The 13,338-nt window shown below is 42.8% G+C and overlaps 1 protein-coding gene across 4 annotated transcripts in view; it reads right to left on the bottom strand.

Annotated features, from left to right (window-relative positions):
* The window catches only part of ITPR1 (inositol 1,4,5-trisphosphate receptor type 1), a 163,958-nt gene that overhangs the window by 80,770 nt on the left and 69,850 nt on the right, over positions 1-13,338 (bottom strand). For all 4 annotated transcript variants that reach the window (XM_082768397.1, XM_082768398.1, XM_082768396.1 and 1 more), the window contains 10 exons: positions 12,211-12,276; positions 11,182-11,319; positions 9,501-9,626; positions 8,943-9,143; positions 7,185-7,436; positions 6,535-6,660; positions 5,692-5,820; positions 1,842-1,962; positions 1,024-1,208; positions 187-335 (listed from right to left, as the gene is read on the bottom strand). In XM_082768397.1, coding sequence (XP_082624523.1) covers positions 187-335; positions 1,024-1,208; positions 1,842-1,962; positions 5,692-5,820; positions 6,535-6,660; positions 7,185-7,436; positions 8,943-9,143; positions 9,501-9,626; positions 11,182-11,319; positions 12,211-12,276 — 1,493 coding nt within the window. The remainder of the gene's footprint in view (positions 1-186; positions 336-1,023; positions 1,209-1,841; positions 1,963-5,691; positions 5,821-6,534; positions 6,661-7,184; positions 7,437-8,942; positions 9,144-9,500; positions 9,627-11,181; positions 11,320-12,210; positions 12,277-13,338) is intronic.

A 13,338-nucleotide genomic window follows, 5' to 3' on the forward strand; every position in this document is an offset into this window, starting at 1 on the left:
GCATATCAATTTCCCCCACTCCAGTAGCTTCCCCCTACCAAAAGGAGAAATTGTGTTTATCGTAGCCTGAAATACCATGCTTTGTATAAAGCTGAACAAGGGCACAACTTTTTTTTTTTGGGGGGGAAAAAAAGAGCAAAATAAAACCAAAAACCTCCAAGAAGGTCAGACTTCAAGACAGCTTACTTGCAAATGAAACCTCCACTTTCACATTTCCTCCTTGCATCTGTGTTTTCTGGGAAGAGCAGTTCAGGTCTGTGAAGCACATCTACCAGTACTGATAACTCTGCTTGGACAAGAGGACGTAAGCGATCCTCTAAAGCTGATACGATGTCCTAGAATATAACCATACAGAGAGATTCAGCAAGCATTAAACACATAGAAGTTACATACAAATTAATTTCACAAGGTGCAGAAGAGTACGACCGTCCTGCCTGGATAGTTTGGCCATGTTTTATCATTTAATAGCCTTCTTTAAAGGGGAAGTCTTTTTTATGTTTAAATATTATTTTAAGCAGAAACAGCGTGGGAACACAACCATTTCAGCGAAATGACTCCAGCTGCAACTGTGTCAACAAGGAGCCAATCATCCATTTATTTCAAGCCATGCAGCAGCTCCCAGGCATGCCCGTGGCACCTTTTGCTGTACTGAGAGGGTGGGTGTACAAGGAGCAAAGCACTGGAGGGGTGTGGCTGTGACAGTGATAATGTTCTGTCTGACAGAAGTAATGTTTTATTTCAAACTAATGGTAGAACAAGAATGTTTCAAGTACCAGTAACTTCAAATACCGTCACTTCCTAGGACAATAAAACCTCTATGTTCATGTACCGTGGACATTCAATTACCTTTCTTGATTCAACGGCTTACATTTGATTTTACACACAGTATTACACTCAGCATCAGCTAACATTCACCATGAAGCTTTTGACTAATTCCCACTTAGTGTCTTTACTTAGTGAATTCCTCCTTTTGTGTAGATATGCAAGTGGTTATCAAAGGTGGAAGGGGTGCTGTGTAGTCACCTGTAATCTTTCAATTATGTTTCGATAATCCCTGGAGGCAGCAAGCACTGAATCTCTGCGGGCAGCATTCCTTGCAGTCATTCGCCAGTTCATTGCAGTCTTCTGTACAATATTATGAGATTTCAGGAAGAGATTGTTGACCTGACTGTCCAAGTCTACAGGAATTGCAATTGCTCGGCTTTTTGCTGCAACAAGCAAAAAAAAATTAGTAAGAATTGATTCCTTTAGCCTATGTATTACAGGTAATGCAAGAACAAGACAAGCTCTACTTGCGATTCCTTCTACAATCTACCTCGTATGCATTTTAAACAACACAACGCTCAGTCAGTGTAATGGGTCAGACCTCTCTGTAGCATTATGTTTAAAGGCTTTCACACCTCTGATCAGTTTACTGTCTTCAAATTGTACGAGCAGGAATGCATCACACACATCTCACGTGTGTTAGCATGCACCTATCCAACAGATTTGGCCTCACATCCAGTGCAAATTATTCTCTTTGCTGCTAAAAGCGGAGCAAATTAGTGGGAGGAGTGATACAAAACTCCAGATGGACCATTTCCTGGTCACAGATCAACAGGATTGCAGAGTTCTGAGGTTAATCCAAGAAAGCACTTCAGGTTACAGTGACAACATTGCTCAATAACGACAGTGTACCAGCATAAGCCTGGCTTTGTAGTATGCCTTGGCACTGAATTAGTTGCAAGCGGCCCCAGCAGGAAGCAAGCTGAACTTTATTTTTGGAAGGGTGCCATGTAAGCAGCAAATACTGGATGGCCACATTTGCAGCATATTTAGATCTGATTACATGCATTTCTTACCTACATCTGAGAGCACCCGAATGCAGCTTTCCACCGATGCCTTCTGGCTTGGCATTAGCCAGTTGCAATGGTACACTCTGAACACCCCTTGTAGCAACTGAACGAACACAGGCTGCCGAGTCTACAACACAAGGTTAGAGAAAAATCAAACCCATTGCATCATATTGGGATGTATCAGCATCAACCTGAGGTAACACCGGTTTCCAGCTCCAGCCCTGACTTTTTGCACAGCAGTCACTTCTAACTGGTCTGCATCCACTCGTTAGACAACTTCATGCTGTAGACAGCGTATCTACCACACAATCAGCAACTGAATGGAAAGGGTGGGAACGAGGGCTGGATGGGAAATATTAAATAGACAGCTTCTAAAGCATAGAGCTTTAGTAATTGAAGCCTGACTAAGCAAAGGAAATAAGCAGTAATCTTCACCTGTTTAATCAAGAGTTATCAGCAAACGTGGCATCGAGATTCTTCTCTTAGCGCTGACCAGCAGCTGACTCAATAGTCCACAGGTAAATGGGACTTTGCTCCTGGCCAAACACCAGCACAGCAAGAGTTGAAAACTCATTGCAAATATTAGCCGGTATCTAATTTACTGAAGAAACCAGCTGTGCATTTGTTATTTTGGATATAGGTAGTAGTTAGTGGTAAATACTATGGCTGCTAGGGATCGGCCAAAATTCAGGCGTGGTTTAAGCCCTGTACTTGCAAGGTGATCTCCCACTGCAGATAGGTCAGCTATTCCAGCACACACAAGTTCTATTCTTTTGTCTTTGCAACACTCCAACTACATTGACCAGAACTCCCTGTTTGGTTTTGTACAGCAATTAGTAGAATAATTCATTTATTTTACCTGTATTTTAAATATTTCAAATGACCCGAGATTGAGAAGGAATACCCACGTCCCTGTGCCTATTAGCTATTCCATGTTTCTATCAGCTAAGTGAACTACACCACAGTGCAAAGCCCACAAGACTGAAGAACACCAGTGAAAAAATACCTCTTTTATTCTGGTCAAGATTGATGTCTGTTTGTAAGAAAAAAGTGGAGTTAGAGGAAAAAGCCAAATCTATTAGGTAATTAAATCCATTAAATTAATTCATTTAATAACACCATTATGTAACGTACAAAAGGAGAATCAAAATTCAAGAACCAAAAATTACTACGAGGCAGATACCCATTATCCTTTCTAGAAATAAGCCAAACATCAAAAACATGGCAGACAGCAGCATTCTCCAAGGCACTGAAAATACCTGCACTTTTGGACTTCAGCCACTGATATAGTCCTTCCAGTTCATTTTTAAAGACATGTCAGTCTAAAAGGCTTCAAAGATGTTTCATTTGCTTAAACTAGGCCCATAAATCAAGTAAGAAATGTATTCCATGTCCCACATCTCTCTGACTACACTTGTGAAGGAAGGCCTCAGGCAGGAGCACCCTTAGGAGGCAAACAGGCTAAACAGTACTTCTTAAAGAGGAAAGTTTGGGGGCAGCTGTTCTTTGAAAAGACATATTTATGTTCTCCTAATTTTATATTATTTGAACTTTATGATAGATGTACAAGGTGTTCCCTGAACAAGCAAGGCTGGTCCTGACTCAAGGGAGGTACAACTTAAGTCCAACGAGCCATAACATGAAAGAGCATGAGACAAGAAGAGGCTCGCATGAGAAGAAACAAGATGACAAGGTGTAGCAGAAAGAACGGGGAGCGATTGAATCCAAAAGCAAAACAAAGTTGAATGGCAAAGGTCACTCCTGGAGACAGTGGCACATGATCAGGTAAAAGCAGCTGCAGGCAGCCCTGCAGGATCTCAGATGTGAGTGCAAAATCCCACCTGGAGGAGTTAGGTACACCCAGCAGGCAGTCCAACGGGATGTACTCAGGTGGGAGAGTTCCTGGTTATGTGCAAGAGTCTTGACAGGCAGAAAAAGGTAGAGAAACAGAGCTTTTAACTTACAGAGGGAAAACGTAGGATAAGACAAAGACAGAGCGATCAACTGAGATGGTGAAGAAGAATTATTTCATCCTGTTAGAGGGAGAGAATGAGAAACTAAAGAAAACCCGTTGGCGTATAAAGTTAAGGGCTAAAATATGATGGTAAGGAAGTGTATTCAAATGTTGTACACTCAAAGATGACAATTAAGGGTATGACAGCAAGGTAACACAGTCCAGAGGGAAGAGTAGAAGGACAGAGCCCTAGGGGACAAGGCTAACCACTCATCTCAATTTCTCATTTTCTTCTGATGAAATTGTGACAAGCTATCACGAAAGCTGATACCACAGTAGTTGCTGACATTTTGAAAGTCATATGAAGAGCATATCAACTGCTGGACTGCTCAGACTTGCACAAGTGAAGACAACCCTAATAAAGCTGCTCAGCCCAAACACAGCTGCTGCAGCCCTCTGTGCTCTCGCAGGCAAAGCACACAGTTTGGCAGTTTAAGAGTATTTGAGTCAACCTCAAATGCTGCTCTGTTGCTTTCGATGCGACCATCTTCTTGCCTGAATAAGGAGGGATAGCTCCTAGAGGCAGGCCTCTTGAATATAAAGCAGTTGGTTAGGTGAGGCTGGAAACTGGTCACCCAGACACAGGCTGGGTACGCATCCTGCCTCACGGAGGGCAGGGTCAGAGGGAGAAAAGAACGAGCACACTGCTAATACTGAGCAGAGAGAACTCTCCATCTGATAGAGTCGTGCAGCATTTTTATGTACATTTTCCTGGAGGGCTGCAGTCACCCAGGCAGCACACCATGATCCAAAGGGTTCGCATAAGTTCCTTGACGAGAGACTGACACGGCAAATTGCCAGGTGCCCTTTATGGCTGCTTTTGGGAACCAGATGCTTCCTAACCTGCTGCCAGTTGCATTCAATTACAAACCTGGAGTCTGCACTTTGAACAACTGCCTTTGGCATGATGAAGCTGCATCAAGTTTCACCAATTACCATATTAAAACTTGATAGAACAGCCAGGCACCTGACCACTCCACCCACACTCCTCCCAAGAAGTTATTTATGAATAAAAGAATGATGTTATCATTGTGCTGCAATACAAATATTATGGCAATGTCCTGACACTGCTGTTCTGCTGTGGAAATCTGTCACTTCACGAATGTTCCAAGCTTCTCCTCCACACTTCCCAGATTTTTGTGCAAGATCAGAAGTTACTCAGCTTAATAGAACAAGAACTCTTGGATTGTATTTGTTGTTTTACTTTTTAAAGGAAATTAGAATCCGTTTATAAAAACATGCTGTCTTTGTACCCTCTGTAACGCAACACCCTCTACCCTACCTGGAAGGCTTGCCAGCAAAGTTGTTTTATTTTTATTTTCATTCTTCAAGGTGCTTAGGAGAACTCCTTCCTGCTGTGCAACTGCTTTAACACTGCTAGAGAGCTGGCATGCCCAAAGCAAAATTGTTTGCCCTCCTACACCTGCCCACATCACCTTCAGCTGTATTCAGATAACTGACAGCAAAGGGGGCCTGACCCCTCAGATATAACTGGAATACAAAACATGGTTAAAACCTTCATTGCCTTACATGCACTGTGATTTTCTCACCCTGAACCTAGCAATGACATGCGGGCCTTTAGGAGAGAATTTCTACGTGGTCTCAATGGCAGTACAGAACTGAATTTACTGATGAAGCTGTGACAGCTTCCACAGAAAATGATTGTAATCTGATATACAAATCTTTCAATTTCTACAGCAAAGAAAACCACAAACATTTTGGTCACAAAGAATGCATTTGACCCACCACGTGCCTCTTTTTAACTGGTAATAGAACCAAAGTGGAATTAGCATCACTGCATTGACAATACATCTTCACTCTTATGTCTCTACGTTTTCCTACCTGCAAAGTAGTGCTCTGATCAGAGAACGGGGAACTGAAGAAAGTGGTGACTATACTCATCACTATTTCTGTAACGTACTTCTCCAATATGGAGTCAGCATGCTTTCTGTCGCTGGTGTTGTTACAAGCCTGCAAGGTAATTCATTATTGGATCAGAAACAGTTCAACCAAGGTAGTCTAAGACGTGCTACAGACTGGAGTTTTTGATTTTCTATCAGCCTAGTCAGTGCAATTCCTTGTCACAACAATATTTATGATACTGGTATCTTTGTATTTCTAGCACATGCATAGGCAGAAGCTCAACGCTGTTATTGTTTTAACGAGTTTTAATGTGTTGGCATATAGCTTGTTCAAGAGGGAGGGGAAGAAAGAGTACCTTAGAGGAAAGAAACTAGTAGGGTCGGGAGGACTGAGGTGTAATGCTTTCGTATGGGGAAATACTTGGAATCCCAGGCAAAAAGCCACATGGACAAACAAATGCCAAGCTTGGAAAATATTTGTCCTGACCTGCCAAAAAAACATTGACTATTGCTCGGGAAGAAGTTAACTATCACAGCCAGAATAAGCAAGCCAGGTGGCAGAACAGAAAAAGGCATTAGACAAAGGAGCAGGGTGTGGGGCTTTTCTGATTTTTTTTAAAGGAAAATATTAATGCGTTCCATGGAATATGACTAATGAAATCCACAGGCACAAGGGAAGAGGCAAATATAAATATGAAGCAGCACAGCAGTTAGGGCACTTACTGTCTTGATGCAGCACTGCTATGTCTTATTTTTACTGCTATATACCAGATAGGTTAATTTAAACTTTCTGAATTCAGTTCCCAGATACAGAAATCATTACCCGACAGATGTCAACCAGGAAGTTCTCAAATAGCTTCCACATATGATTACTGGTGTAAATCTCTTTCATTTCTACTTCTGTGTCCACATAGCAATGATTCAAGAAGTTGATGTATGCAATTTTAACCTAAAAGTGGAGAAAAAAATACCACTAAAAAACTTGAATGGTATCATGAATGGATATAATGTCACATTAAAACTGCTATAAGTCATCTGCAGCTCAACTACTTCTTTTTATTTAAGCACTGGTGAAATTTAATGCCATGAATAGAAAGACACCATCCAATAAAAAACACTGGGATTACTGCAGACAAAATGTCAGCATAATATTCATTTCCAGTTCTGCAGAACCATCTGTTCAAGGTTAGCAGCATACTCCATAAACCTCTCTGCCTCTAGAACCCTATAAAAGAAGTACAGCATCACATCCCCATTTTCAGGGCAAGGAAACAAGTATGAAAGGATTAACTTAGCTATTTACTGGGGTTATCTATGGCAAAACCAGGGAAGGAATGTAATTTCCCAACTCCCAAGTACTGCTCACCTACCCCACCAGCTTTCCCAGGCAAGAGACTCAACATCACGTCTCTCTCACCCAAAATCAGTACATTTCAAATACATACAAGGCCAGTGCCTCCAAACAGCCCTCACCTCAGGTATGCAATCCTCGTGGGTTACTACCCTAACAATGTCATCCAGAGGAAGAAGGGAATTGCATTTTATTTCTGTGTAGACATTTTTGCCTTCCGTGCACACAGCGAGCAGTTCGACTAAGTGGATGTGGTACATCAGCGGGCTGTTTTCATCCATCCGATCTCTTTCTGATCTCATCATCTGCACCAAAGTCTGGAAGGAGGCCCTGTCATTGTAGAACACCAGGACGTCTTCCCCTGCATTCACCAGCTAACAAGAAAGAAAAACACCCCATTAGCAGATCAAAGCCTGGGCATCTCCCCACAGCATCCTCCCCCAGTCTGTGGGCTGACAGTCACAGTGAAAATCCCGATTTGCTATTCCTTGGAAACTTAAGAAGCGCAGCCACCAAGTCAGCTGGACATTCCTCTTGTGCTCTCCTTCATGGGGCAGATGGCTCAAGTATGACACTTTCTCGTAAAGAATTTACCACTTCTAAACTGCTGAAGAACTTCAAAGTCAGTCCAACTGACTGCCTAGACAGAAGTTTTGCCAAGAAGCTTGTGACTTTCCATTGTGCTTTTTTATTTCGCGTACATTGCCTCAGCTGACTTTTTCATACAGAGAGCTGTAGCCGCACCATTTTGTTCAGAGCAACGCCTCGGGGGCATGCTGGATGGGAGGGCTGCAGGGCCCAGTACTTCCACCCTGCTGAACAAACATCAATTTTCCAGCGCTAGCAAGTGACATGTTAAGTCACACACTGAAGATTTCTACCAATTTCACATTTTAGATCTGGATGGCCAGATTTCCAGAGTAGCTCAGACCTCCTGTAACTCCACGAAGGAAATGACAGCAAGCAGGCTGACCCCTACTCAGGGGCTGAGCCTCTTAGCATGCAACTGTAGGATCAGAGATACCCTGCCACGTAGAGCTTGTGGCAATCAGCTAGATAAAATGCAGAAGGCAACCCCTTCTTCCTCAGCAGCTGCTGATCCCTGTTAAAGCTAAGTGCTGAGCATCTTCACAAACATAACTCCACGTTGGAGAGCTCACAGAACCACTTTTGAACTGAGCTACAAACTATGGAAGACCTCTGATCAGTCTAGTAAAACTGACAAACACGCAAGCCAGAGCTTGAGAAATCTGATCCTTGGGCTCCCCCTGCCGAGGAGGCCAATAAAAATGCCAGACACGCAAACAGACTGTCAAACTGATCACCTACAATATCCCACTTAAAGGGACTTATTTACCCTTTTATTACCTCTCCTATCCTGACATCCTTATTTCAGTTACCTACACGCCTAAATTGATGAAGACCCTCAGTCTTTTCCTCCTTAGCACTTACCAAGACTTACATGTTCAGCTGTTTAAGATACAAAGAAATTCTCATCAAATTATTCTATTATCATGGTAAAATTTTCCTTCTCCATTAGAACATAGAAATTAAACTATTTTTCTTACTGCCAATTTTCCTGTGGAAAGGCAGCTTTCCTTCAAACCAAGCCTGCCTATATACTGCTTTGTAGAAGCCTGGAAAATAACTTGCAAATACCATTAGCAACTAACCACTCTTTATATCTGTAGGTGAAGAGCTCAGAACGCTTTTGGTCACAAGAAGTCTATGCTTTCTGGTAGCTGTATGCTCTTTTTGCATTGTGAGAGCTAACTGTCAGCTTCTTGGCAGTCCCAGAAGCGAGAGGATCAATTTGTCATTTTCACCAAATGGTATGTGAAAACTTCTGTTCAGACCTCGCAAATCTCTGCAGCTCTCACCTCAGCCATTACCATATCTTGGCATTTCTTAATGAATTTTCCTTCCGCCTTGACAATTGTCTGCAGGAACTTTATGTACTGAACGTTTCTGCCATGTGTTTCTATACAGTGGACAAAGTGCTGAACGACGCGTTCATTAATCTCGCTGCAAAGCTGGAAGTTGTTCATGAAAATGTGCTGCATTGTCACTGCTTCCAGAATCTAATGAAGGGGATAAAACAAAGAAAGAAATTATAAAGTAAACAAACCACCAAATCCACAGAGAGGTCAGGATGAAGTCAACACTCCTGCAGGGTTCAGGACTGAACCAAACATTTCTGAGGACCTAATATTTCAACACATTGGCTTGTATCTAAGGCTATTTTTTCAGTCCACTTCAGCCTCTTGAACTTTCTTCACTGAAATGGTCCTAAACAAAATTTCAAGGCTTTAGAAGGAAAATAAAACGTGACCCCTTCAACCAGTCTTGCATCAGAACAGGCCCAGAGGCAATCACCAAGGACAATCCATTCTCTTTTCTTGATGGAAAAAAAAATTATGGCATGAGGTTGTTCTTACCCCTGGGTTAAGAAACAGGTTTATGTGCTTGTGCAGCAATGCCTGGTTCTGTTGGTTCCCAGCACAAAAGTTCTGCAAAAACTCATGTGCGAGCTTCATTATCTCCTGCATCCTCGTGTCTTCAGCCTGTGATTGCATGACAAATAAGATGGGGTTAAAAAGAATCTGAAGGTTCACTTTCAGGTGAGCACTAACTAGATGAGTCTCAGCTCCAGCTCTGCAAGAGAACTGTCACGTCTCCCTCACACTCCAAAGAAAAACAAACCTCCACCCAGTTCACAGACATTAGGGATGAGTTTGGCCTGCTTCACAGTTCTAAAGATCATCAAAAATAAAGACCGTAATAGAAATTACAGTAGTTTATTCTCTAAAATTGCATACCCTATGACCAAGCCTGCCAGCAACGTGCTTTAGTCACTTTTACACTTCTGAACATACCAGTGCACTGGCCAAACCACACATCATCACCTTAGGGCTACGGAGGAAAATTGCCATGTTCTGCTGAAATGCATTTCAGCAGTGACAGATAGGTAGTTCATGGCAAAGAAGAGATGGAAAGTTATTATTGCAACAGTTAAGCCCAATTTATATTTACTGGAATCTGCACACTACTTGCATGCTTCCAAGCACAGTTCAGGAATCAGTGCCTTTCCTCTGACATCAGCGTAGATTACTGATGGTATAAAATGCAGTTTGGAAAAATTACTGTCTGATTTTATTTTTAAGGAACTTCATCTATTTCCAAAGGTGAAACACTTTCCATACTGCCTGTTCAGTAGCGTGTTCATAAGCATGGGACAGAACGGTGACAAGAGCTATCAAAGGGGCTACTTCTGCTGATTTTTTAGCAAAATATGAAGCAGGACAGTATAAAACTTAGTTTAACATTTCTCAAAGCTACTGCCTACAGTGACTGGTTCTCAGAAACCTGTGGAGTTTGGAACAGATGACAGCAGAGTAAGCTGGAAAAGCTCCCTCACCTGTGCGATGATAAGTACAGGTCAGCAGTGACTAATGGGCAGCCAACGTGACGCACTCGGGGTGTGCTCCATCAGCACGACGCGGTGCTGTGCCAGCTCCAGCTGCACAGCAGCACGGTCACAGGGGGTTCCACACCATACCACGGACATTACATGGCACTCTGAGAGGGCTAATTATGAACTGCAGACCTCGTCTCGAGAGCCAGTTGGTATTTATTTATTCCTAAGAGGGAGTTTGGGACTCTGTAACTGGGAGACAGGTGTGGTGGTAGGGCGTCTGGTTCATGTCTAACTACTGGACAGACCTGCTGATAAATCCCACAGGGCAGCAGGCTCCCTCATGTCCCTTAGTGCTCCCAGGATGGCTTTCAGACAGCTACCGTACAGCAATAGTGTCTCACTTCCACTGACAGCTTAACTTGAAGGCAGCAAAACACACCTCCCATAGAAAGCTGAAAGTTCAGCCTTGGTCTTACCCTGAGCTACGATGGACAAACATTTCTTCAGAAATTAGTACAGAACACTACCTTCAAAGACTTTAAACAAACAAAACCTATATAGGTTTTCAATTAGTTTTGATAATTTAGAATAGCTTCTTTGAATCCAGTTTAAAAAGGTAGAAGGTTCAGAAAGACGTGACAAGGTGTTAAAAATCCATCAACATAACACGAAGTAAGGCAACAGCTGTACAGAAACCCAACCTTTTCATAAGGGATCTGCAGCAACTCGAGCACAACGGCGTGCGCGCCCATGTTCCTCAGCAGCCGCTGCTGCTGCTTCCGGCTCTTCCTGACAGAGACGCCCTCCTGCACACACAGCTTGCTAAGGCGAAGCAGGATCTGGAGAAGAGACTTGCTTTAGAACTGGGTTTTATTTCAGAACATGCCAGCTCTCAGAGAGAATTAACGTCAGAACACACATCTGCATGAACCACAGCGACTCTAGGCAGCAAAATCAATTTTTGTGGTCTCAAGATGAAGAGCAAAGACTGGGCTAAAGCCTGCCTGCTCCTGCAACAGCAGCAGAGATGCGGAAGGACCAGTCTGGAGATGAGAGCCCTTGGGAAATGTTGGGGCAGGAGGCGGCTGCGGTGGCTGCCACCCCCTCGCCACCCTCCTGGAGACGCAGCAGCCAGGGCAGTCTTTCATCACCCTGGCACAGGCAAGGGAAGCAGTGAGGCAACAGCTCTATCATCACATCTGGTGGTTTACTGGCCTGGGCACTATCCATCTCAGCTCTAACTAGCGCTGCTCCCGTGGAACTCGGCCGTGTAAAGTGAACCTAACGTCTGGCTCCGCAGCACAGTGCCACAGAAAACCCATTACCTAAGAAGACAGCAGCGCCAATGCACGCTCTTTGTCTGGTATTTCTGAAATTAAATTTCAAGAGCACAGAGCTTTTTGCATGTAAACTACTCAGGACAGAGCAATTTAAATAGCTTCTTGACTTGCTTACTTGCTTTATAGCCCTTAATAAAAATATTGTGTTACCATTGAAACAGCAACAAAATGTCGCGTTTCTCACTAATCCATTCTTAAGGAAAGAATACACATGTTGTGCTTATTATATTCCTGGCTTCTCATTCAAACTGGGATATGTTATTACTCAGCAAATAGTTTCCACAATGGAAGAGTGACTCAGACTTTCCTGGGTGTCTCCCTGTGACTGCAGCTCTCCAGGGCTGAGTTACTCATTTACACTTCCATTTAACTATCAAGAAACAGTTTTACCTCCTTTACTACGCGGTAGTTGTAGCTGCTAGTACTTTCAGGCTTCTGTGACTTGCTGTGACCTTCCTGCGGATAAAAATCATACAATTTATTAGCAGCTTATAGTACGCTCTTCATGAGGACTAAAATTACCGTTCTAGGCTAGTGACTGCTCTCTTCCTGGAAAGGAGCATCATCCTTCAGTTTGCTGACAGCCTCAGAAAAACACAGTTATCCTGCCATCCCACATTGACCTCTATCACATAAAATAACATGAGGGTGGGATAATTTTAGAGATAGTAACCTCCTGTCCTTTCCTTCGCTTGTCACGTTCCATCTGTAATCCAGTCCCCACCGCAGAAAAACTTATTTTCTCTCCCCCTTTACTATTATTAAACTGTCATCGTACAGATAGCAAGAGATGCCTAACTACACACATGGAAAGTGACAAATAAATTACTTCTATTTACTTCCAATGATAAATATTCATATCCCAGGGATTATTTCTTGCATTCTCTCATCCCGTGTTTTCTATCTGATTACAGTCACGCTGACACAGAAGCATTTAATTAGTTCTAGGCCAGATGTGCATGCCAGGGAAGTCCAGTACTATCAGGTGTGATAAAGCACCAGCACTGACCCGGTTCTTAAGCACTGCGCTCTTCTACCATTTCATAAAAATGAATACTCAAAACTGCCGTGAGAAACCAAGAAATATTCAGGGATTTTTTTAAGTCTTTTCTCTAGTGTTGTATTTTGTTTTGATACAGTGCTTTAGCACATTGTGTTCACCTCATCATTCATTACCTTCACTTGCAGACTTTTTATAAATAATAATATTCACCATACTAATAGCTACAAGTAAGTTGTAAAAAATACAGTAACCCCCACGTTATATATACAAATAATGTAACCGAAGGATATGAAAAAATCAAATGTGTTGGAAGCATGCACCCTAGTGTCCCCACTGCCCACATTCCCTGCTGTCTCTGCACAGCAGCTGGTGCCACCAGTGCCCTCCCAGAGACCGGGCACTGCTGCCCAACACACCGCTGCCTGTTCTCTCTGGGATCTGCACTGCTGGATACTTGCTGTACCCACAGTTCTGGGAGCAGTTACACTTTCAGAAAACATTAAGATACGAATCTT

Source organism: Aythya marila, assembly GCF_965140915.1.
Source record: "Aythya marila genome assembly, chromosome: 10".
Lineage (NCBI taxonomy): Eukaryota > Metazoa > Chordata > Aves > Anseriformes > Anatidae > Aythya > Aythya marila.